The sequence below is a fragment of the Pseudorca crassidens genome, chromosome 3, assembly GCF_039906515.1.
Source record: "Pseudorca crassidens isolate mPseCra1 chromosome 3, mPseCra1.hap1, whole genome shotgun sequence".
Classification (NCBI taxonomy): Eukaryota; Metazoa; Chordata; class Mammalia; order Artiodactyla; family Delphinidae; genus Pseudorca; species Pseudorca crassidens.
Window position 1 is genome coordinate 52,703,810 of NC_090298.1, and position 23,572 is coordinate 52,727,381.

Here is a 23,572-nt window from a genome sequence, read left to right on the forward strand (position 1 = left end):
TTTGAGGGAAGTGGTAGTGATTTGGAGTGGCAGAGCAGACTGACTTAGAATAAATAGAATTCCTGAGCAGCATTGAAGATGGAGCAAGGAAGAGGGAATACCATAAATTTGCAGTGGTTCTAAGCAACAAGGTTATGTCATTTTTCTCTGGTTAAATTCCAGGGCAAAGAAGGTAGGTGATTGAAGTACCACGTTACAGACTTATTGCATAGGTATGAAAAGGGGGCAAGAAAGGTGAGAATGGTGCAAATAATATATCATGAAATCTAAGGTGAATAGAGAAGGAAATAAAACCTAGAGTGCTTTTACAGGAAGAAAAAGAAATGAGGTTAAGGAACTTGATGTTTACCAGCAATAATAAGGAAGTGAATGATTTAGAAGGACAAGTGTAGTGGTCAGGGAGGTGGAAAAGTATTACAGAAGCTAAGGTCTTGAGTATTACCGTGATTGTGAATCACATGGGTGAAATGCAGATGGACATTGGAATTGAGGGCATCGAGGAATTTTGAAATTATAGGGTTGAGGTGGGTTCATCGCACATTTTCATCATTCAGGATTTTGGCAGGTCGTAGGTAGAGAGAAACACTTTAGGCAAATACTAGAGTCCTCAATGAATATGCCAGTGTGATCAGATCTAGTGGCATCTGAAATGCAGAAAAAGTGATGTTACTACCTGATGCCCTGAATCGCAAAAGATGTGAGATTTACACTAAAGGGTAGAAAGTGTAGGTGACCAGAAGTTGACAGGAGTGAGAGGCATGGTAAAAGTTTCCTTTGGGGTTCTGAAAAAATTCTGGTGTAAAATTGCTTTGATGTAATCTAAAACTCTTAGAGATTTCTGGGCTAGGCTGGTGGAGTCTTAACCCCCATCCCCACCCCCAGTACATAATGAACAGTATTGGTATTTGGAAGATTATTTCCGAATGCCAAACCTTGAATGAAATAATTTATATATTACCATGTTACTTTTTGTAGGGAACTGAGGGAACTGCACAAAATCACATATCTATAGTGTTTTAATTGTTAGATTCTCTTCAGGAATCCTTCTGGTAACAAAAAAGCCTGAGGTGGGAGGAGAAATCTTCTCGATCCTGGAAATAGACTTTGTTGGAAACTGTTGACTCTGCTTGCCTTTCCAAGTATACCACAAAAAGTATGTCAATAGGGTTTCCCAGGAGTTTGAACCACGTTGGACAAACAAACAAGAGCAAACACTCTAATTCATTTAATATTAAGCAACAACACAAAGCAATTAAAGTTTTGAGTCAAGTAATGAAAACAAAGAAAAAGGTGCATCTCAAAGCTTTATTCCTGTTGTTAGTATTTGGTTTCATGGCATTCTTACTTTGGATATGAGATTAAAGAAGGTTAAGAAGCCCAAAATAAGGGCTAAAAATAAATGATAATTATGGCTAGTTTTGCATAAATAATCAAACTGACCATATTTGGGTATTCCAGGAATTTCAGTTTTTATATTAACTAATTTTAGGTGCTTTTAATCCCTTTTGTTGTTTTCTTCTAATGGGCAGAAAATAAGTTGTGGTTTTATTTTGTACTACACAAACTTCTATAAGGTGATATATAATAGGTGGATTAATTTTTAAGCTTTTTTTAGTTGCCTAATAAGCAAAAAGATGTGACAGTTGTCACATCTTTAATATTAATATCAGATAGCAAGATATGTAAGTATTGAGTTTATGTTAAATTTTCAATTTTCCTTAGTTTTGATAGAGAATATCTTGTAATTACTTTATTTACGTAGTAAAGCTATATATAATGTTTCATGCAAAGATGTACTTACATGCCATCGGGGTAGTCATTTTTTACCAAAATATTTCCCTCTTTCTGACTTAACACCCCTCCGCCAGTACATAATGAACAATGTTGGAATTAGGAAGGTTTCTGAATGCCAGAACCTGGATGAAATAATTTATATATTACCATGTTACTTTTTGTAGGGAACTGCACACAATCACATATCTATAGTGTCTTAATTGTTATATTCTCTTCAGGAATCCTTCTGGTAACAAAACAAGACAAATCAGCTTTAAGGAAGAAAAGATATGTCATTGATATTGTGAAGAAATGTTGGAAACACAGCCTAGTTGTTAGTGTAGCATTTATAGCTGCTGACATTGACTGGTCTTGATTTATCTTAATGAACATACCTCATAAAGAAAATTATGAGCAAGTAATAGTTTTTCATAATTATAGTAAAATACAGTGGGGTTTTGTTTGTTTTTCTCTAGTTATGTTCATATCAGATAATGAAAGTTTTAATCCTTCATTGTGGGAGGAACAGAGAAAACAGCGGGCTCAAGTGGCATTTGAATGTGATGAAGACAAAGATGAAAGGGAAGCACCTCCTAGAGTGAGTCTATTCTTTTTTCCTTCAAATTTTGAACAGGTCTGCTGATATTTATTGGGTACTATATAGCTAATCTGTGCTATTTTACCCTCAAGGCACTTGAAATTTTATTAATCCAATACATTTATCATGTGAAAGTATTCGAGAACAATATAAAATTATGCAATTAAAAGCCAAATTTCATAGTGTGTATAAATATAAGAGAAAAACAGGTTATTATTTCCCCCTTTCCTTTCTTTAGTGATTTATTTATATATATTATAGGGATAAAGAACTCTTTGATATGAACATTTTGTTTCTTTGTTAGACTGTGTTGCAGTGATAGAAGTAGCAAATACACATTTCCTAGTTACTTATGGATGTAATTTTTTCCCCTTATATAATAAAACTAACTGAATCCCAGAAAATGATAATTAGATTAACCTTAGAAGTGTGTGGTTCCCAGCACATAAGTCATAATAATCTAGGAATTTTATGTATGTTTGCATAAACATCTAGCTGGAAAACGTATATCTGTTTCAAAGCCAAGAGGTGGTGTTGGCAATATCCACACCATATATCTCCAAATGGAATATATTTAAGTCTACTAAAAAAAAAGCTTTTAAAACATTGAAATCTGTAACTGTGAAGTTTTCGATTATCGATAAAACCATACTTTTATTGAGTCTAAAATGCTTTCAAAGGCCTATCATCTGTCTTCACAGTTACCCCTATGAGCAATGTAATTAAGATGTATTATAGATTAAATTTTGAGATTGACATTAGAAATATTTATCTGTAGATAACTAATAAGGACTTACTGTATAGCACAGGAAACTCTAGTCAGTACTCTGTAATGGCCTATATGGGAAAAGAGGAATCTAAAAAAGAGTGGGTATATGTGTATGTATAACTGATTCACTTTGCTGTACACCTGAAACTAACACAACATTGTAAATCAACTATACTCCAATAAAAATGTTTAAAAAAAGAAATATTTATCTGTATTTTAAATTGTGCTTATTTTATTTCTCTAGGAGGGAAATTTAAAGAGATATCCAACACCATACCCAGATGAGCTTAAGAATATGGTTAAAACTGTTCAAACCATTGTACATAGATTAAAAGATGAAGAGACTAATGAAGACTCTGGAAAAGATTTGAAACCACATGAAGATCAGCAAGTTATAAATAATGATGTGGGTGTAAAGGTTAGAAAATTCAAAAGCATTGACCAAAACCTGTTTCAGGTTCTTTAAAATTTTTAAATGATAAATGATATAATGATCCTTTTTGTTTACAAGAAAATGTACTTCCAAACTTAGGGCAGTGTTCTCAAATATCTGAACTAAAAGCTTTAATAGTGAGCAAACTCCCTAATTGCTATTATTACCACTTCAGTGTGGTTACAGACTGTCCATATGGGCAGGGGAGTGTCAGCATAGCCTTTGAAAAATCATTGCCTGAACAAAGAATAAGATAACAAATGTCAGAAAATGCATTCTTATAGAAATACTTTTTCCCCTGGTAATATTGATTCACTCTACCCAGTTTTAATTTTAAATGTAATTGCTATGACAGACCATTGGCATTTCCTCGGGATGTTCCTGAAACCTACACTAATCCCTAAATTGTGTGTTCTTTAATTGACACCCCCCCTCTCCCCTGCCATTGTATCACAGAAACAGAAGTCACTAGAGTTACTATATATTCCACAATGAGCAGGAAAATATCTAGCCATCCTGATTTTGAGCATGCTGAGCTAAGTGACTCACTCATAAATACCAGCGTTGCAACTTCTAGGATGAAATGTAGCCTCAGCTAAATTGTAAAGTTTAATGTGGCTCGTGGACCTTTGGGACCACCTGTTCCCCAAATGAGCATTTTATCTGTGAGTCCTACAGATTTCCATGTTTAAAGTTTCTTCAGTTTATCCAGAATAGGAAGATACTAAATTACTGTTAAAATTTCATCTGAACTTTAATACAAGAATAGATATAAAGAATGTGAATTCTTTATCTTTTCTTTTACTTAGACTTCAGAAAGTATTACTCCAGTAAGAAGCAAAGCTGATGAAAGAGAAAAGTATATGATAGGAAACTCTATACCGAAGACCAGTGAACCTGAAGCTGAGGTCAGTCCTGGGAATCCGCCAGTGACTGCAAATATGAAAGCCTCTGAGAACTTGAAGCATATTGTTAATCATGATGATGTTTTTGAGGTATGGCTTTATGATTATTCTGGAGTAGTGATAAATGGTAAGAATTTAATATTGTTGCTAACTAAAGATAGGAGAAACCTGATACTGGTAGCAGAAAATATGCTAATGCATTTGCCATTGAGAAATCTCATAATATTTTCTATACCATTAATTTATCACTTTAAAAATTGGAGTACAGTGGATATAAAATTTTTACTATGTAAATTATGTCTTTTTAAAAAATATTTATTTATTTTGGTTGTGCCAGGTCTTAGTTGTGGCATGCAAGATCTTTAGTTTTGGCATGCGGACTCCTTCTTAGTTGCGGCATGCAGGTGGGATCTAGTTCCCTGAGGAAGGATTGAACCTGGGCCTCCTGCATTGGGAGTGCGGAGTCTAACCCACTGGACCACCAGGGAAGTCCCTACTATGTAAATCAGATTGTGGCAGTGTTGTTCTAATTCTGTAAAATTCATAACGGCAATTGCTTTTATTTCTGTAACTTAAAAATGAAAAGGTTACATATATACAATGGAATATTACTCAGCCATAAAAAGAAACAAAACTGAGTTATTTGTAGTGAGGTGGATGGACCTAGAGTCTGTCATACAGAGTGAAGTAAGTCAGAAAGAGAAAAACAAATATCGTATGCTAACACATATATATGGAATCTAAAAAAAAAAAAAATTGCTTCTGAAGAAGCTAGGGGCAGGACAGGAATAAAGACACAGACATAGAGAATGGACTTGAGGACACGGGGAGGGGGAAGGATAAGCTGTGACAAAGTGAGAGAGTGGCATGGACATATATACACTACCAAACATAAAATAGATAGCTAGTGGGAAGTAGCCGCATAGCACAGGGAGATCAGCTCGCTGCTTTGTGACCACGTAGAGGGGTGGGATAGGGAGGGTGCGAGGAAGGGAGATGCAAGAGGGAAGAAATATGGGGACATATGTATATGTATAACTGATTCACTTTGTTATACAGCAGAAACTAACACACCATTGTTAATTATACTCCAATAAAGATGTTAAAAAAAAATGAAAAGTTGCTGTAGGTGTACTTCAATTATTTGACTTCTTTAGGCATGTATCATTGCTTATGAAGTAATTTTTTTCTTGAATATCTGAGACTTTTTTTTTTTTTTTTTTGCGGTACGCAGGCCTCTCACTGTTGTGGCCTCTCCCGTTGCGGAGCACAGGCTCCGGACGCACAGGCTCAGCGGCCATGGCTCACGGGCCCAGCCGCTCCGCGGCATGTGGGATCTTCCCGGACCGGGGCACGAACCCGTGTCCCCTGCATCGGCAGGCGGACTCTCAACCACTGTGCCACCAGGGAAGCCCCTGAGACTTTTTTTAAAGAGATTCTTCCCGTGGATCAATAAAAACTGTAACTTTTTTTTTAAAAAACAGCTTTATTGAGATATGACTCATATATTATACAATTCACTCATTTAAATAAAGGGTGCAGTTCAGTGGTTTTTCAGTTTACTAAAAGTTGTGCAGCCCTCACCACAGTCACTTTTAGAACATTGTCATTACCCCAAGAGAAAGCCGGTACTTCTTAGTTGTCTCCCTATAACTTCTCCATCCCCCCAAGTTTTAGGCAACTAGTAATATACTTTATCTGCATCTCTAGATTTGGCTGTCCTTGGCGTTTCATATAACTGTAATCATCTGATATGTGGTCTTTGTAATTGTTTCTTTCACTTAACATAATGTCAAGACTATTCATGTTGTAGCATGAATCAGTACTTCATGCATTTTTTAATATCTGAATAATATTTCATTGTAATCATCCATTGTGAACATTTGGGTTATTTCCACGTTTTGGCTATAATGAATAAGGCTTCTTTGAATCTTTGTATACAAGTTTTTGTGTGGATATATATTTTCTTTTCTCTTGGGTATATACCTCAGAGTAGAATTGCTAGATTGTATGGTAACTTTATGTTTACCTGCCAGACAGTTTTCCAAAAGTGATTACACCATTTTATATTCCCTTCATACACTGCTGGAGATATTAAGTGCTACAGAAATTTAGAAAGGAGATATTTTCTGGCTACGAAGAACCGTGGATGCTTTAAGTGAAGGAAGCATTTAACCTGTATTTTGAAGTGTTTCAATTAGCAGAAATAGGAGAATTGAATGAAATGGAAGGAATAATGAGAGCAAAAGCATGGTATTTAGAAAATGTAGAAAAGAGCATGTTCCATCTGACTGAATATGTCAGGCGTTATAGTATATGAATAAAATTAGTAAGGTAGGTTGGATCCTGATTCTGAAGCCCTTAATACCTCTGCTAAGAAGTTTGGACTCGATGATCTACACTGTAGTCTTCAGGGAGCCACTGAGGACTTATTAGCAGAATTATCTACATTAAACATAATCATTGGAGAAAATGCAATATCCAGGGAGAAAGAGTAAGAAAGGAAAGAATATGAGCTAACTGCAGGAAGATTAATTGAGATGAGCAAAGGAAACAGAAAGGTGGGAGGAGATTTAGGAGACTACAGTTCCCAGAAGCCCAGGTGTAATATAATTTCATGAAGGAGAAGGCCTGGTCAGCAGTTTGAATGCTGCAGATGTCAAAGATTGAGACAGACCTCCTTGTCCTTTTATCTCATTCTTCGCATTCATTCTATCAATCAAGTCCTGTTAATTGCAAAATTTCTGTCAAATTCTTTTTTTCTTTACTATCCATCACTGCCATTGCAGGACAGATGTAGTCTTTTTTTCTTCAGGACTATCAGTATAGCTAGTTTCCTTTCTGCCAGTCTCTTTTTCTTTTCATACATCTTTAATACCAGAGTTACTATTTTAAAAGAATCTGATCTTGTGAGTTCCTGGCTTGTCAACTTTCAGTAATGACCAATACATACTTAATTGAGTTCATACTCAGAGCATAACCTTTTACTATCCGTTCCAGTCTGCCTTTTCTGTCTCCTGCCACTTATCTTAAGTTCCAGCTGCATGGAGCTGACTTGGCATACCTTTTCTTACTTCCATGCTTTCCCCTACTCAGAATGTCATTTCCCTCTTAACTCACCCTTCAAGACTAAATCCAATTTACATTCTCTCCCTAATCTACTTAGCAGTCTAAATCTGTTGTAGTGCAGTTTGCAACAGGGTTGGCAAACTATGGCCTATGGCCCAAATCCAGCCCACTGCCTCTTTTTGTGTGGCTTGCAAGCTAAGAACAGCTTTTACATTATTGAATGGTTGAATAAAATTCAAAAGAGAAAGTATTTCGTGAAATGTGAAAAATTAGATAAAATTTAGTTTTACTGGCACACAGCCATGGTAGTTTGTTTACATATTGCCTGTGGCTACTCTTGTGCCACAGCAGCAGAATTGGTTGGTTGAAACAAGAGACTGTATGGCTTTCAAAGTGTAAAATATTTACTCTCTGGCCTTCTTACTGAAACAGTTTTCTGACTCCAGTCCATGTCTTATTATGGCACTCTTAAAGCACCTAGAAATCTTAGTATTTTTAATAGAACACCCTTTTAAGAGCTTTTATTTATTTTTATCATATTAACTAGGAATAATTTAACCTGTAGTAGATCTGATTTTATATACACTATATACAGTGTTAAAATTTTTCTATTAATATTTGTTGATGACAAGGTCTTTTTTGTGTGCTAACAGCACTCAATGGTAGATAGTCTGGGACAGTCTACCATTGGAACCCAGTGATACTTGAGGGAATAAATTTGAGGGTTAGGAATAGACTTTTTATTAGAGTACCTTCACTAAACTTGAGTTTTTCGATGGCAGGGATTGTGTTTTATTTACTCATTTTTGTTTCTCTGGCACTTGACATATTACCAGGTACATACCAATCATTAATACAGTTGGATTAAGGACTGCACAGAAAATTATACCTTAGGCACTTTGGTGTACTGTTAATAATTTCCATAGGTTTACAGCCATGTCTTGAAAAATTTAAGTCATATACTAGTTTTATTCACTATTACCTTACAAAGGTTTTTTTTACCTGTTCTAAGTATTCGTTTCTCTGAAGTTCTTATGACTTAATATTTAAAGAAACCAAAATTGATTTTTGTAAATATTTTCTCTCTTTTTTCTTTAAATTAGGAATCTGAAGAACTTTCTTCTGATGAAGAGATGAAAATGGCAGAGATGCGACCACCATTAATTGAAACCTCTATTAACCAGCCCAAAGTGGTAGCACTTAGTAATAACAAAAAAGGTTAGGTGTTAAAGGAAAGCACTAAGAATAGAAATGGGCTGAATAAGTTTATACATTTTTTCAAATAAATTTCACTAAATGTCATTATGTTATTTAAAACACTTCTTAGAAACAATTTTTAAAACATGCCTTTCTAAAAGGTCTATTCCTTACCTCTCGTTTTTAAAGAAAAATCTTGATGGATCTTTTCTCTTCCCTCATTTGTGCAAGTTTACTTACATGTCATAGATTTTATAGGCAAATATGCCTAGATTATGATTCCATCTCTACCACTTATTTGCTGTATGATCTTTGCGCTCCTTAGTTTTGTGTGTGTATATATTAGACATACAATAAGGCTAATGAAGGGTTTTGTGACTCTGAAATATATCGGATTAGTGCCCTCAGACCTAGCATAGTACCTGATGTATAACAGATGCTGCTTGTTACTTTATCTCTCCCAGTACTTCTTTTTAACATCCCCACCCCCACCCCCACCTGACATGGAATCTCAGACTCTTGGAAAGGAAAGAGAACTTGAAGAGTCTCTATCCTTTTATCCTTCCCTCACTCCTCTCCACCAAATGTCTGAACATCTTTACATTATCTCCACTAGAGGTTTATCCAGCCTTTACCTTTATGGCATTAATGAAACTTACTATCAGGGTGGCCCTTTGGAGGATAGCTTGGGGTTTCATAATAATAATGGTACTGATATTTGTTACTAATTGTTAATTACTGTGCTAAATAGTATACATGTTATTATCTAATTGTCACAATTGCCCCATGATAAGGAGGTAGAAGAAGAAGAATATGTCTAGGAGAGAACTTAAGTGCCATATAGTTTAACAGTATTTTAAAAATTCAGAATCCAAAACCCAAATACCTTAAAGTTGAAGTTACAGAGCCCCATGTGCTACTGTTTTCAACTGTAAACACAATCCAGACTACTTGAACTGAGATATTTGGAACAGCAAAAAATTCATATAATCACCTATGACTACATGTCTGTATGTACTATTTCTATGATTTGGCTAGAATTGAGTTAGTTAAAAACAGCCTTTAGGGTTGTAAAGATATTTACAACAATCTATTTCTGTTTATATAGTTGTTACAAATCCATCTCACATATTGAGAGTTCACTATTCATATACAATTCTTTGAAATGATTTTAAAAAGTGGAAAACTGACCTTGTGAAAATTTCTGAATTTATTTGGTGTTTGTTTTTTGGTTGATTGTGCTACTCATTTTTATTATCAGAATAGATGAAAACAATTCCATACATGTATGAAATAATTTCCACCCCAGAAAAGTTTACCAAGGTTATGAACTGTACTATGTATTTCTTACTATTATGACTGTTTAAAACTAAAGATGTGTGGAAAAGCATATTCACTAAAACTAATTGATGGCCTTAAACATTGTGTGATATCATCTTGTCAGTAGTTTAAACTAAATCAAATTCTGGGTAACTAACATTGGTCATATTTTTTTAAAAAACTACAGGTATTACTAAAAACAAACTAATTGAAGGTATCACTATTTCTAAATTCTTTAATCTTTTTATGTATTAGGACTGAGTTTTCAGAGGTGAGCCTCTGGTTATCTTCTTAACCATATAATTCTTTACCTTATATATTGAACCAGGACAATATAAATGCCATATGTCATCACTGGAAATTCTTCTTGGCTTTATCAATAGCTTAAGGTTTTTTTTGTTTCAGATGATACAAAGGATACAGATTCTTTATCAGATGAAGTTACACACAATAGCAATCAGAATAACAGCAACTGTTCTTCTCCATCTCGGATGTCTGATTCAGTTTCTCTTAATACTGATAGTAGTCAAGATACCTCACTCTGCTCTCCAGTGAAACAAACTCATATTGGTATTAATTCCAAAATCAGGTTTGTGAACATCTTAACAAAATAATTTATTTGTACAATAAATAGAAGTGGTAAGGCAAAGAAATATATATTATTAAAACATAAAAGATTTTACAAATTAATATTATAGAAATGGTTCAGGCAGTGTATATGGTTTCTTCCCCACTTTACTACTAATTATTTAGCTTTTATACATTTCCATTTTAAATCAGTCTTTTAAATGGGGGAGAAAAGATTTAAAATATATTCTAATTCTCTTCATTAAAAGGTTGAACAGTTTTATAATATTTCTAGGTATTACAACATAAAGAGCCTGTTCGGAATAATTCAAATTAAAAGGGGTATTTTTAGAGTTAGAAATGCAGAGTCACTTTGGGGGTTATCATTAAAGGGGTCAATCAGATATTTCTGATTAGTGCTGTATTTTTGGTTTAGAGTTAAATTTGTAGGTCAAACTCACTGAAACAAGATTTACTTCCTACAGGCTTGAATTTGGGTGAATCTTAAAACAAATTTACTACTAGGGTTCTCAAGAAGTTTTGTTATCAAAGTGAGACTATATCATTTTACTTTCATGTTATTGTATCAGCTAGAGTGCTTAATAGAAAGATTTGGGTTACTACTGAATCTAAAGCTTATTGTATGGGTATTGTTAACTAATTTTTAGAGTTAAATAGTTCTTAAATTCCAGGCATATTTAAGTCAAATTTTTCTATGCATTGATTTGCATTGCTTTAAAAGAAAGATGAATTTTATGTCTCAAATTGAGCTTAACTATTATGTAGTTGTAGTTATGATTAATCATTTATATCTATCCTCTGAATTTGAGGCTAAGATCAGTATGGTAAAATATTAATTTTAAAACCTCTTAGAGGTTAAGATAATGATTAATTTGTCAAATAGTAAAATTTTACTGATATTGTTGGGAAGTAGTTTAGTCTAAGTCATGTTTTTTGTAATGAAATAAAGGCTAAGAAAGGGATATAGCCACACCTTTTTTGTTGTATTTCTAGTAATATTTTTTGTTACCTAATGGGAAGATCAGTATTAAAGAATTTGTTGAAACGTAACTTGAATATTTACAAAGAGGACACAGATATGTTTTCATATCACCAAATAGAAATAAAATATCTTCTATAATTTTGGAATGGTACATTTTATAAATATTTGCCAAATACAGTGTAGTCACAGAAAAATGATTAGATTTAGTTTCTCTTTTGATCTTTCTTCATATTTTGTAGATCTTTGAGTGATTGTTTAGTTTTTTGTATAATTTCCTTATATATATTTGAATCTAATAATACCTACTTAGTTAATATGATTAACTGATCAATAATGTGAGGTTTCAGAACCATTTGTATAAATATTGTGTGCTTTTTACTTAACTATTCAACTTGCCTTTCCTCCATGTATGTGCCCATCTTTCAAGCATTTCATGTTTTAACACAGTCATGAAAAGATGCAGAAGTAGAAGAGAATTATTTCATTACATAATCACATTTTTCTTCATTGTTTAGCTCTATTAAACTATTGTGATAGAGTGATGATATTGATGAAAATTAATCTTATCTATGAATTTTAATTAGTATGCTTTACCTTGTCTCCATTTAATATAAATCTATATTATTTGACTGTTACAATAATATTTTTAAGTTACATGCTTGATGATAAAGGCCTTTTATCTGTAACTCCCATCAATGCTCTTATCTTTATGTACCTACACATTAATTAATTAGTTGTTAATGTTCCCCATTACTAAGAAAACTGGGCTTTATGATGTTTGTGATAAAATTTTCTTTGTTTTAGGCAAGAAGATGAAAATTTTAACAGCCTTTTACAAAATGGAGATATTTTAAATCATTCAACAGAGGAAAAAACCGAGGTTCCTGATAAAAAAGATTTTAACTTACCTGAATATGATTTGAATATTGAAGAGCAATTAGTTCTTATTGAAAAAGGTGTTGACTCAACAGCCACATCTAATGAATCTCACAAATTAGACCATATCAATATGAATCTTAATAAACTTGTAACTAATGATACATTTCAACCAGAGATAGTGGAAAGATCAAAGACGGAGGACACAGTGCTTGAAACAGGCTTTTTAAGCAATAATGCTAAAGGAGAGGCTGAGCACTTGGATAATGGAAACAAGTATCCTACTCTTGAATGCATAAATAAGGTAAATGGACGTTCTGAGGGAACTCCACAGTCTCCTAGGAGGACTGAACCACATGACACCAGTTCTTCTGTTGATGCAGGTCTTTCCAAAAGCACTGAAGATCTCTCCCCTCAGAGAAGTGGGCCAATTGGATCTGTTGTGAAATCTCATAGCATAACTAATATGGAGACTGGCGGGCTAAAAATCTATGACATACTTAGTGATAATGGACCTCAGCAGCCAAGTGCAACAGTTAAAGTAACATCTACTATTGATGGAAAAAACATAGTCAGGAGCAAGTCAGCTACGCTTTTGTATGATCAACCATTGCAAGTATTTACTGGTTCTTCTTCATCTTCTGATTTAATAGCAGGTACAAAGGCAGTTTTCAAGTTTGATTCAAATTATAATCCTGAAGAACCAAATATAATAAGAGGCCCCACAACAAGTGGCCCACAGTCCACGCCTCAAATATATGGTCCTCCACAGTATAATATCCAGTACAGTAGCAGTGCTACAGTCAAGGACACTTTGTGGCACTCCAAACAAAATCCCCAAGTAGACCATGTCAATTTTCCTCTGCAGCGCTTTCCTAGATCAGAGAGTACAGAAAATCACAGTTATGCTAAACATTCTGCCAATATGAATTTCTCTAATCATAACAATGTTCGAGCTAATACTGGATACCATTTACATCAGAGACTTGGTCCAGGAAGACATGGGGAAATGTGGGCCATCTCACCAAATGACCGACTCATTCCTGGAGCATCGCGAACTACGATTCAGCGACAGAGTAGTGTGTCCTCTACAGCCTCTGTAAATCTTGGTGAGCCAGGTCCCACGAGGCGGGCCCAAGTTCCTGAAGGAGATTATTTATCATACAGAGAGTTACATTCAGTGGGAAGAACTCCTCCAATAATGTCAGGATCACAGAGACCTCTTTCTGCACGAACGTACAGCATTGATGGTCCAAATGCATCAAGGCCTCAGAGTGCTCGACCCTCTGTTAGTGAAATACCAGAGAGAACTATGTCAGTTAGTGATTTCAATTATTCACGGACTAGTCCTTCAAAAAGACCAAATGCAAGGGTTGGTTCTGAACATTCATTATTAGATCCTCCAGGAAAAAGTAAAGTTCCTCACGATTGGCGAGAACAAGTACTACGACACATTGAGGCCAAAAAGTTAGAAAAGGTAATTAAACATGAATTTTTCAATCTCCTATTTATGAATTTACTAATTTTCCTTTAAAATATTTGGCAGTCTTTGTTGATGAACCAAGATACTCTGAATTATTGAATATATACCTATATTCTAGAAGTTTTTCTTTGGTAGTGAGATTAGAGGTCCAAGTTTAGACTTAGCCAGTCTCAAAACAGTTGGGATGTCAATATAAGCTTCTTTCCCTTCTCTTACTCCTTAGTGTTTTCTAATGGGCTTACCTTCATTTTATATATTTAGCTGTGTATCTTGTTTAGATTGTGTCATACTACAAATAATACACATATATACACGTTTACCTCTTATTTTCTGGCTTCCTGCTCTCTATTAATAATTAATTATGTAAATATGTTTACAGAAATATCAATTTACCATATAGTTAACAGAATAACAAGAAATGTATTGTAAATGTATATCTTTCACCTAAGATTTTTTTCCCCAGTTCATGTTGTATGACTAACACTGTCACTGACTCAGATGGCTTCTGGCATGGCATTTACTCTTGACTTTCCTGAATTGCATTTCTGACCTATTTGAACTCAGGTGTCTGTGGCTCTAGTGTAGTGTAATGTAGTTTGGAAATAAGCTCATGTTCAGTTTATAACCTTATGTATAGATATTCCTTTTTTGACAGGAGATAAAATTTTTTTTAATTATGCTTAAGACTGATACTTTGGGGCAGTTCCATGGCCCAAGTATATAAGGCATATTCGTTCTTCAAGATTTAGCTTCATATCTCTCAGTGGATTTTACCCAAGGATTGTTTTAACTTTGTTTATTGATATAAGGTATTTTTAAAAACAGCTGAGCGTATACAACCTCAATCATTATTTTTTAAAATTCTTTAAGTTTTTCAGAAATCAGTGTCTAAAATGTGATTAATACCTTATGTCAATTCACATTGAACCTGTGTCTGTAATTGTTAGCTCTTTTTAATTCTGTTCTTAGCTTTAAATAGCTGAGCATCTATAGCATTAGGCGACTTTGTTGTCAGCTCTCCATTTTGTTTCGGCTGTAATTCTCTACATACTGTTGAGGCTCTTTAAATTTGTGTGCCTTATCTATGGAATTTGGAAAATTCTTAAGCAAAGGGTAACATAACTTTTATAAATAAATTTCTGGTGATAGTGTGGAACTGGATTTGAGGAAGAAGAGGCTGTAGTCAAATTGATTGAGTTATGAGGCTGTCTAATGGTCCAGAAAATAAATGGAATGAAAAATATATCAGTGGAATTGAGGCAAAGGAACAAATTCAAGAGGCAATTCTGAAATAGATTATAAGAGTTTACTTCTGATGGGAATATTCCTGTAATCATTCATTGAGGAAAAGGGATTAAGCTTGAGATTGGTACCTTGAATAACTGTTTTTTGGGACTGCTGTTAACTGGATATTGAAGAGGAATAGCAGGTTTGGAGGAAGAGATGAGTTTGGTTATCATTATATTTTTAGTTGGCATCTCAGATGGCTATTCTCCACTACTTTCCTGTCTGACACAGACACACCTGGACTTTAGTAAATAGGAAGCAAGTAGCAGCCATCTCATTGTTCACTGTATCTCTCTAAATTCTAAACCTCATGTTTAGAATTTACCGTATGATTGCTTAGAGAATGCATGACAGTAGTTTCCCTGTTGTGCTTACTGGTAATTTATAGGTGAGAATCAATTCAGTGAAATTAGGAAAAGCCGTTTGAGGGCACAGGGCAACAAGATTTAGACTGTGATGGAAGATCTCTATTTGCTCCTCTGCATCTCCTCCTCTCTCCCTTAAACATAATTCTAATGGTGTGGTAGACATTTGAAAATTTTCCTCAGGGGATTTCACAATGCCTGCCGTACCTCTAGAGGAAGAGTTGCTACTTTGCCCAGCTGAGGAGTTTAGTAGTAACACACAAAGAAATAAGTTATTGAAGCTTACTTGGTTTTTTTTAACCTTGTAGTAGTAACCCCTCCTTCCCAACCGCTGCAGCAAACTGTACCTGGAACACAAATGTATAAAATAAATCCCACCTCAGAAATCTCAAGACTTATTTAATTAAACTAATCAACAGAGATTGAAAAGGAATAAAAATTTATTTCAAAATTAAAATTATTTCTAATATATCAGCATTTGCCAATATTCCTTATTATATTAAAAACTGATAAGCACTCAACCAGAATATGATTAACAAAGCATGATGATTTCCATGTTCACTTGCTATTATACAGCTATTAGCATGTAGTGAAAAACAGTGCCCAGGACGTTTGCCCAGCACTTAATTGAGCTTTGCACAATGTGTTGATGTGTTGTGACAGAGTGCAGTTTTATGTGGCTGTCTCTGTACAAGCCTGAATTCAAAGTCAGACCTATTCCAAACTTTAGCCTTTTTAATCAGTGAAATATTTACAAAAACCTCATGTATGTTCAAAGATGACAGCAAAGGCTTTGTTCCAAGATCAACATATTATTAAAAAGGGTCAATCAGACCACTCTAGTTGACACGTTAAAACTGTGTGTAACACGTGAGGGTGTGTTGCTGAAATGTTTCTCTGTGTATGTGGTTATGTGTATAATTTATTTTTACATTCTAATGAGGTGTTCGGGGAACCTCTGAACTGCCTCTGCCAAATTCTTATTCTTTGTGAGATGGTTTGGGAAAGTACAGGCCTGGTCTGTTAAATTCAGCTTTTTCTTTAGTCTTTACTTCAGAATCCACAAAATAACTAAATGTGTACATTGTAATTTTACAGATTCTTTTCATTCTGGAATGTCATGTTAATGTTTCTTGGTATTAGAGATCAACTTCATAATCTGGAGAAAATCTGTATTTTCTAAGAGTAATACAGAAATGCTTATTATATATGTCATAACATATATATAAATGCTTGTAAATGTCATAACAAGTATTTGTGGATTTGTGCATTTCTTACTAATAAGTCATGCCCAAAATATGGTTTCTCTCGGTTTGACCATCAGACTCTTAAAGTTTAGGGACATGACTAAAAGCATCCACGTGTGAAAGAACAGTAGTTAACTCTGGGAATAAGCAAGCAGGAACAATGAGAATCAGGCAGTGCTTTTATTGAAGTACATTTCTCAGGCAGCTCTGGGATTGGCAGTTAGGCATTTGTAGTAAACTCAATCGTGGAAGGATTCCATCAGTGAAACTTGAAGGGTTCTTCAAGTTTAAGCAGCAAAGTCACTACTAACTACTAAAATATAATAATCTTTAATACCTATCTATTTGAATGGGAAAAAAAGTTTTACATGTGCATTTTCTAGATTTATTGAAATTTTTTTCCTGGTAATTGTAAAGCAGTAGGAGCCTTTTAAATGTTATATCCTAAAACTCTGTGTGTATGCTAAACTTTTCTCTGATGTTAAGACATTTTCCTAAATGTGGAAGAAAATTTTTATTAGAAATTGCAATAGCCAAGAGCCAGGTATATTTTTTTGCAAATATATTTTGTGCTGTATTATGTATGTCTAAACTCTCCATTTACTTAATAAGACAGAATTAATTTCTATAAAATGAAGCAGACTCTCTAAAAACCCATTTTGACTTAGAAATAACTGAATGTTGGTAAAGTTTATCTTTATAAAGAAACTAGTTTGTGTTCTGTGTGTAACTATATACATACAGGTATATCTGGGTATAACATCAATTCCTATCTTCCGACAACCTTCTAGTAAAATATGTTAGGAGTAAAAGAAATAATCGCATTATAAAAGCAGCTGTATGTTTGCACTTTCTTTTTTGGTGTTTAAACATGTGAATGGTTGGGTTTACATATAATTATGTGTGTACATGTATGTTTTCATGTAAATATATGGTAAATAGTGCCAATTTCTTTCAGTGGCACTGAAAATTCAGTGTTGCCTGATATTTCTGCGTGGTATTGGGGTTACTTGTATATATGTCTGTGTACATAACATGTCTTGTGAATTTTGCATGCTACACTAATCTCTGTTAAATCTATCCCCTCTTTATTCAGAGCATGCTGTCAAGGTCCTTTAATTCCAATTTTACTGCTGTAAGCCACTGTCACTATGGCAGCTCTAGGGATCTGCATGGCAGCCAAGGCAGTCTTGCCTTGAGTATTGCAGACGGAAGAGATTCTGGTGGGCACATTTTTCGAGTGAGTACCTGTAGTAGATCAGTACCTTTAGTACATAGAAGAGGAAGAAACCCCACATTTTGATGTTTTAACAATTCTAGAAAATAAATTTGTGCTGTGGGTTAAATATCTTGTTTACCTCCCAGTTCTTCCATGGCTTAGTTCTAAAACTCTGCAAAGCTGATTTAGTTTTTATCTCTTACGTTTCTGTGGTCATAACTAAGGATGTAGTCAGCTCTTATATAAAAAGGGGTGAGCGATAGGAATCTAAGAGGTTTTTTAAAAAATTATTTTTCTTCGCAGTGCTTTCTCTTAAAATTAGCTTCCTTTCCCTAACTCAAGGTTTTAAGGCTATGCCATGTGTAATACAAAGAGGGGTTGTGGGAAAGAATAATTTTCACTTTAGTGATTGAGGATTGGCAAATAAATACTTGGAACTAAGTTTAATCATAATTTGCAGAATATGATTAAATGTGAGCCTGGAGAAATTGCATTAAGTACCAGTGAAAAGGCAAAACCCAAATCCGTTATTACCCACGTAATCGTTAGTGGGGAAGAAGAAGGGTTTATTCTTTTAATGAAAGTTAAGGGTAGGGGATAAGAATGACAGAAACGGAGAAAGAACAGAAAAACTCTGTGTGGCTGTTTTAAGATTTTTCTTTCCGTGACAACTTGAGGTGGTAGCATGGCCTCTAAGTAAATGTTTCCTCTGCCCCTCTTCCTCCATCCTGAAAAGACCTTTCTCCCGTTGTAAAGCTGCATTCTCTCCCCCATAATTTTATTTCCATAGTGACTCTGCTTCTGGGTCCTTTGCTTTTTCCTGAGTGTCTCCTTCCCCACCACCCCCAATCTCCTACTACTTTTTAATATACTCCTGGCTTAACTCTGTTCTAGGATAGGAGCAGTATCCTCGATTCACTTTGTTCTGGCTGGGCCTTACCCATCTTGCTTTGCCTTCTGTCACCTGCCACCACCTGGTTTCTGTGTTACATAATAGTGGCAACAATCGTTTTGTAACTTAGCAGTTTGAAACAGAGAGGAGATGATGGCAAGTAAGCCCTGCATTTCTGGCACTCATTCCAGCTGAAGCCATGGGGTAAAGACCAGGGGCTTTTATTAACTCAGGGATAATCTTTATAGTCATGTGGAACAATTGTTCTTTACAAATTCTTGAACAGTAATATCTTTTGCTTGTTTTTATTCAAGTCAGAGTCTTTGAGTCTGTTGCGTTTATTAACTTTTTCATCCATAATGCACTTGTTCATTTAAAGACATAGTCGTACATTCACGCTTGAGTTTAAACTTCAAGCTGTGAGCTGAGTTGATTATTATGCATTCTGAAAGCACATCTCAAAAACGGAAAAGGAAAATAAAGTAATAAAGTATTCATTGTATAAATAAACAAAATTAGATCAAACTACATCTAAAAATGCTAAGCCATGGTTTGAACTAGCAACAAACTGCACATGATAGCTTTGTTGCAGATACGGTTCCTAAGACTAAATTATAAACCCTTAGATTTACATGTATCCTATGGCATATCATAATGAACTGGATTTCAGATTATTTTTCAACATGATGATATAGTTTGCGTATATGTGTTGCCAGCCATACACTGTTTTGAAGGTAACAGTACTGCTATTTATCACAGTCTCTGTAGTTTTCTAAAATATAGCTAGGTGTGTTTAGAACTAAATTAAGATGAAAAATAAGCATCTTGCCTCCCAGCATATTTATAAGAAATATTCAGAGATAATGAGATATTGAGTCTGTTTTTTCTCTAAAGGTATCAGTGAAATAAACTATAATGTAAGGATGTTATTTGATATATAAAAATATGAACTCTAATAAAATTTAAAAGCATTTCATCAGAGCAGTGCTTTTGAAAATACTGAGCTAATATTAGTATGATACAATTAGGCTAAAGCAAGTTTTATAAGACTGTATGTTTATTGATATTGCTCATCATTAATAAGGAAATCCTGGGTGATACTGTGCTGTTAAAAAAAACAGCAGTTAATTTTTTTACCAAAAAACTTTTTGCTGTGCTCAACAGGAGTGCATATATTTTAGTTTCTCTTAAAATTTGGGTAATAACTTGGATTAATAACTAAATTTATTGCTCAAAGTGTTAAAAGCTAGGTATTACTGTAAATAAAACTAAAAGTATTATAAAGGAATATCTTAACAGTATATGTTCGTATGTACTTCCCACACATTATAAGAACAAACATTTTGCCATGTAACTTTGAAAGACTGTTAAAGGTACTAATATTTTTTCCAGTTTTATTGCGATATAACTGATATATAACATTATATTAGTTCAAGGTATACGTAATGATGGTTTGATATATGTATGTATTACAAAGTGATTACCACAATAATAAATAAATAAATATAGTTAACACCCATTATAAAGGTGCTAATATCGATGGTAGTTATGATGGTAATGTTTGATTTGGTTCTTCATCTTTCCATTGTCTAGCAGTATCTCCTCTCAAGTGTCATCATCATTTTGGTTTCACATCTTAAAGATCATTATTTGTTTATTTTTTATTTCCCCCTCATTTGAAGCATCCCCAGACATCCTGTGCAGGAGATCCTTGTCAAGATGATATATTCATTTCAGGACAGCAGAACTACCCGTCAGCTACACTTAGTCACAAAGATGTTCTTCCAGACAGCTTGATGAAAGTAGGTGCTCAGGGAATGAAGTAGTATCTGTGAGCTTATTGTGTTTTACATCTTTTGAACTAAGAAATATCATATATGCTTTAACGCTGAAAATGCTTTTTTGAGGGCCTTCACCTCTTGATTAGTAAGGGTTTTTTTTTAATAATTGAGAAATATGAAATGAAATTTCACTCTGCTGTTTCTTAGTTTATTCCATGATTTCTTCCACACTGAAGAATCATTTTGTTATTTTTGGATTTCTGTAGTATCTCCTACTTTTTGGCATTCCTGATAGTAAAACTGTTTGGAGAGTTAAATATGAACCCGTCTTAAATTCTTCATTGGAGGATGAAGGCATTTTAACATACTTTAAATGTAATTAGAAATCACCTTGAAAGACTTTTGTATATGGTAGAATAGATGATGGTTGTATTCTTACTACTTTTATAACTAAAGCATCACTCATTTAGAGAGTTTACTTTTTTGTCACCAATGCTGGATAGATAATTCTTTTCTTTAGTATTTTCCTCAGCTGTTCTTCATCTTAACTAAGCCCATATCCCTAGTATAACCAGTTATAATTGTGAAGCATAGTTATGTATTATATAAACTTCTACATTGTTCTTGAGAGTAGGAATCCAGCCATGTAAGTTCGTACGTATTTATTTATTTTACCCTTTTTTGTTGTTTTTCTTTTAATTGCTGTCGAGTTTCTTTTTCTGCTATCCAATTTCTTTTTTCTTTTTAATATCCATTTTCTGGTTTGGGTTACTGAGTTTGTTTTATGCTTTTTATTCTCCTGAGTTATCTGCTAATCATAGCTTAGTATATTCCATGGCTATGTTTAACACTGATGTAGAATGTGTTCTACACATTCAGGTATGTCTAATTTCTAGGTGTCAGGGAGTCTTAAGAATGGGTCAGAAGTAGTTATTGTCTGGAGTATTCTCCCCAGGAGAAAGGTATTAAATCTGCATGTAGGAATAAATTGTGCTAACATAAGTGCTGTCTACAGAGTTATGCAAAAATAATAAAATAATTGCACAACTATTTAAGTACTCCTAGGAGGATTAATTGCTTCAAATCTACAGTGATCAAGTGGGAAACAACCACAATATTTTTAAAAAAGAGATAATATAGCACCTCTTCTCTCCAACCAACATAAAATTTGTGAGAGAATAATATCTTTGTGCCCTGTCATGAAACACTCATGTATATTCCCAGGCCTCAGAATTAACTAAGTTCTCAAGTATAATACAGTCAAAAAGAGAACTTTTTTTTAAAGTAAAAATATTATTCACCAAAACCAAACTTTGTATTCCTCAGCAAGATGAACATAAGAAGATAATACATAGTTCTGAAACTATTGCCATAATGTTTTCCCAAACTTTTCTACTTTGGATAATTTTAGGGAAATGGGACGCAAATCATCACAGTTTTTCTCTAATTTCCTTGTGGGTTAATAGTTAACAATGAAGTTTTAAATGACTGAATCGCTTAAATGTACTTATTTCTTCTTCTACACAAAAATTTCTTTATATGCAAATATTTGTAATGTAAATATAACCTCTTATTTTTCAGATAGATTCCTCACATTAACAGAAGTAAGCTATTATCACATTTCCATAAAGGTTATTTTTAAATCTAAAAAACAAGAGACTTTAAGACAAAGATATTTCTTTAACAGCAACAGAATAATATGGAGTTTTTGTTTAGCTTGTGAAAAAAGCAAAATAAAATGTCATGGTTTAATTTTTGTGGTTAACATTCTATGGAATTAATACTTAGAGAGTTTAAAAATTCCTAACTTGATACACACACACACACACACACACACACAAGGAATAAATCAATTTTCTACTGCATAGCTAGATTGGCTTTTTAATTCTGGAGAGGAAAGAATAGAGGTAGAAGAATATACTCAGATTATGAAAAACTTCTACCACAAAACTACTTACACTTTCATTCTAAAGAAAAGCATCAGCAAATGCATATTTTGAGTGTATGTGAGAGATTTAGTATGGGAAGAGATGCCCTTTTAATGGGCTTACTTAAATGTTAAAATTTGACATACTGTTTACCATTTTAACATTGGGTTAAGCTTACAGAAAAGCAAATAATTTTAAATGTAGATATGATGTACTTTAATTTGAAACTTTTGAAGAGTGAATCTATCAGCGAGCACTCAGACAAGCTTAGAATTAAGACATTAACAGTTTTTTTTCTTTTAAAAGTGTAAAATTAGAAAAAATGGCACACATGGCGTGATACTGTGTGATTTAGAATGTTAAACTCTAGTGCTTTTGTATTGCTCCAAGAAGAACATCCAAATATTTGTAACAAGGCATTATTATTGGTCATTTTAAGAGACTTCATGTTTTTCTTAGATGCCTTTGAGTAATGGACAGATGGGCCAGCCTCTCAGGCCTCAGGCAAATTATAGTCAAATACATCACCCCCTTCCTCAGGCATCTGTGGCAAGGCATCCCTCTAGAGAACAACTAATTGATTACTTGATGCTGAAAGTGGCCCACCAGCCTCCATACACACAGCCCCATTGTTCTCCTAGACAAGGCCATGAACTGGCAAGGCAAGAGGTAAGAATGATCAAGAATATTTGGAATATGAGACTAAGCTTTTAATGTATTTTATAGGTTATTTAATTATAGCAATAAATCCATACAGAATTTTAACATAGTTTTTACTGTTTTTGTTTAATGGCTTGGTTTCATGTTAAGTTTATAAGGTATTAAACTTTGTGGTTTAACTTGACAGTATGATCCCCCCT

General features: G+C 34.0%; 1 protein-coding gene across 13 annotated transcripts in view; it reads left to right on the forward strand.

Annotated features, from left to right (window-relative positions):
- Nucleotides 1–23,572, forward strand: part of ERBIN (erbb2 interacting protein) — a 107,490-nt gene that overhangs the window by 79,451 nt on the left and 4,467 nt on the right. For 2 of the 13 annotated variants that reach the window (XM_067730832.1, XM_067730833.1), the window contains 9 exons: nucleotides 2,250–2,371; nucleotides 3,385–3,558; nucleotides 4,383–4,568; nucleotides 8,651–8,765; nucleotides 10,470–10,653; nucleotides 12,439–13,987; nucleotides 17,989–18,132; nucleotides 20,686–20,805; nucleotides 23,172–23,381. In XM_067730832.1, coding sequence (XP_067586933.1) covers nucleotides 2,250–2,371; nucleotides 3,385–3,558; nucleotides 4,383–4,568; nucleotides 8,651–8,765; nucleotides 10,470–10,653; nucleotides 12,439–13,987; nucleotides 17,989–18,132; nucleotides 20,686–20,805; nucleotides 23,172–23,381 — 2,804 coding nt within the window. The remainder of the gene's footprint in view (nucleotides 1–2,249; nucleotides 2,372–3,384; nucleotides 3,559–4,382; nucleotides 4,569–8,650; nucleotides 8,766–10,469; nucleotides 10,654–12,438; nucleotides 13,988–17,988; nucleotides 18,133–20,685; nucleotides 20,806–23,171; nucleotides 23,382–23,572) is intronic. The other 11 variants (XM_067730836.1, XM_067730837.1, XM_067730834.1 and 8 more) reach the window with 11 other exon arrangements.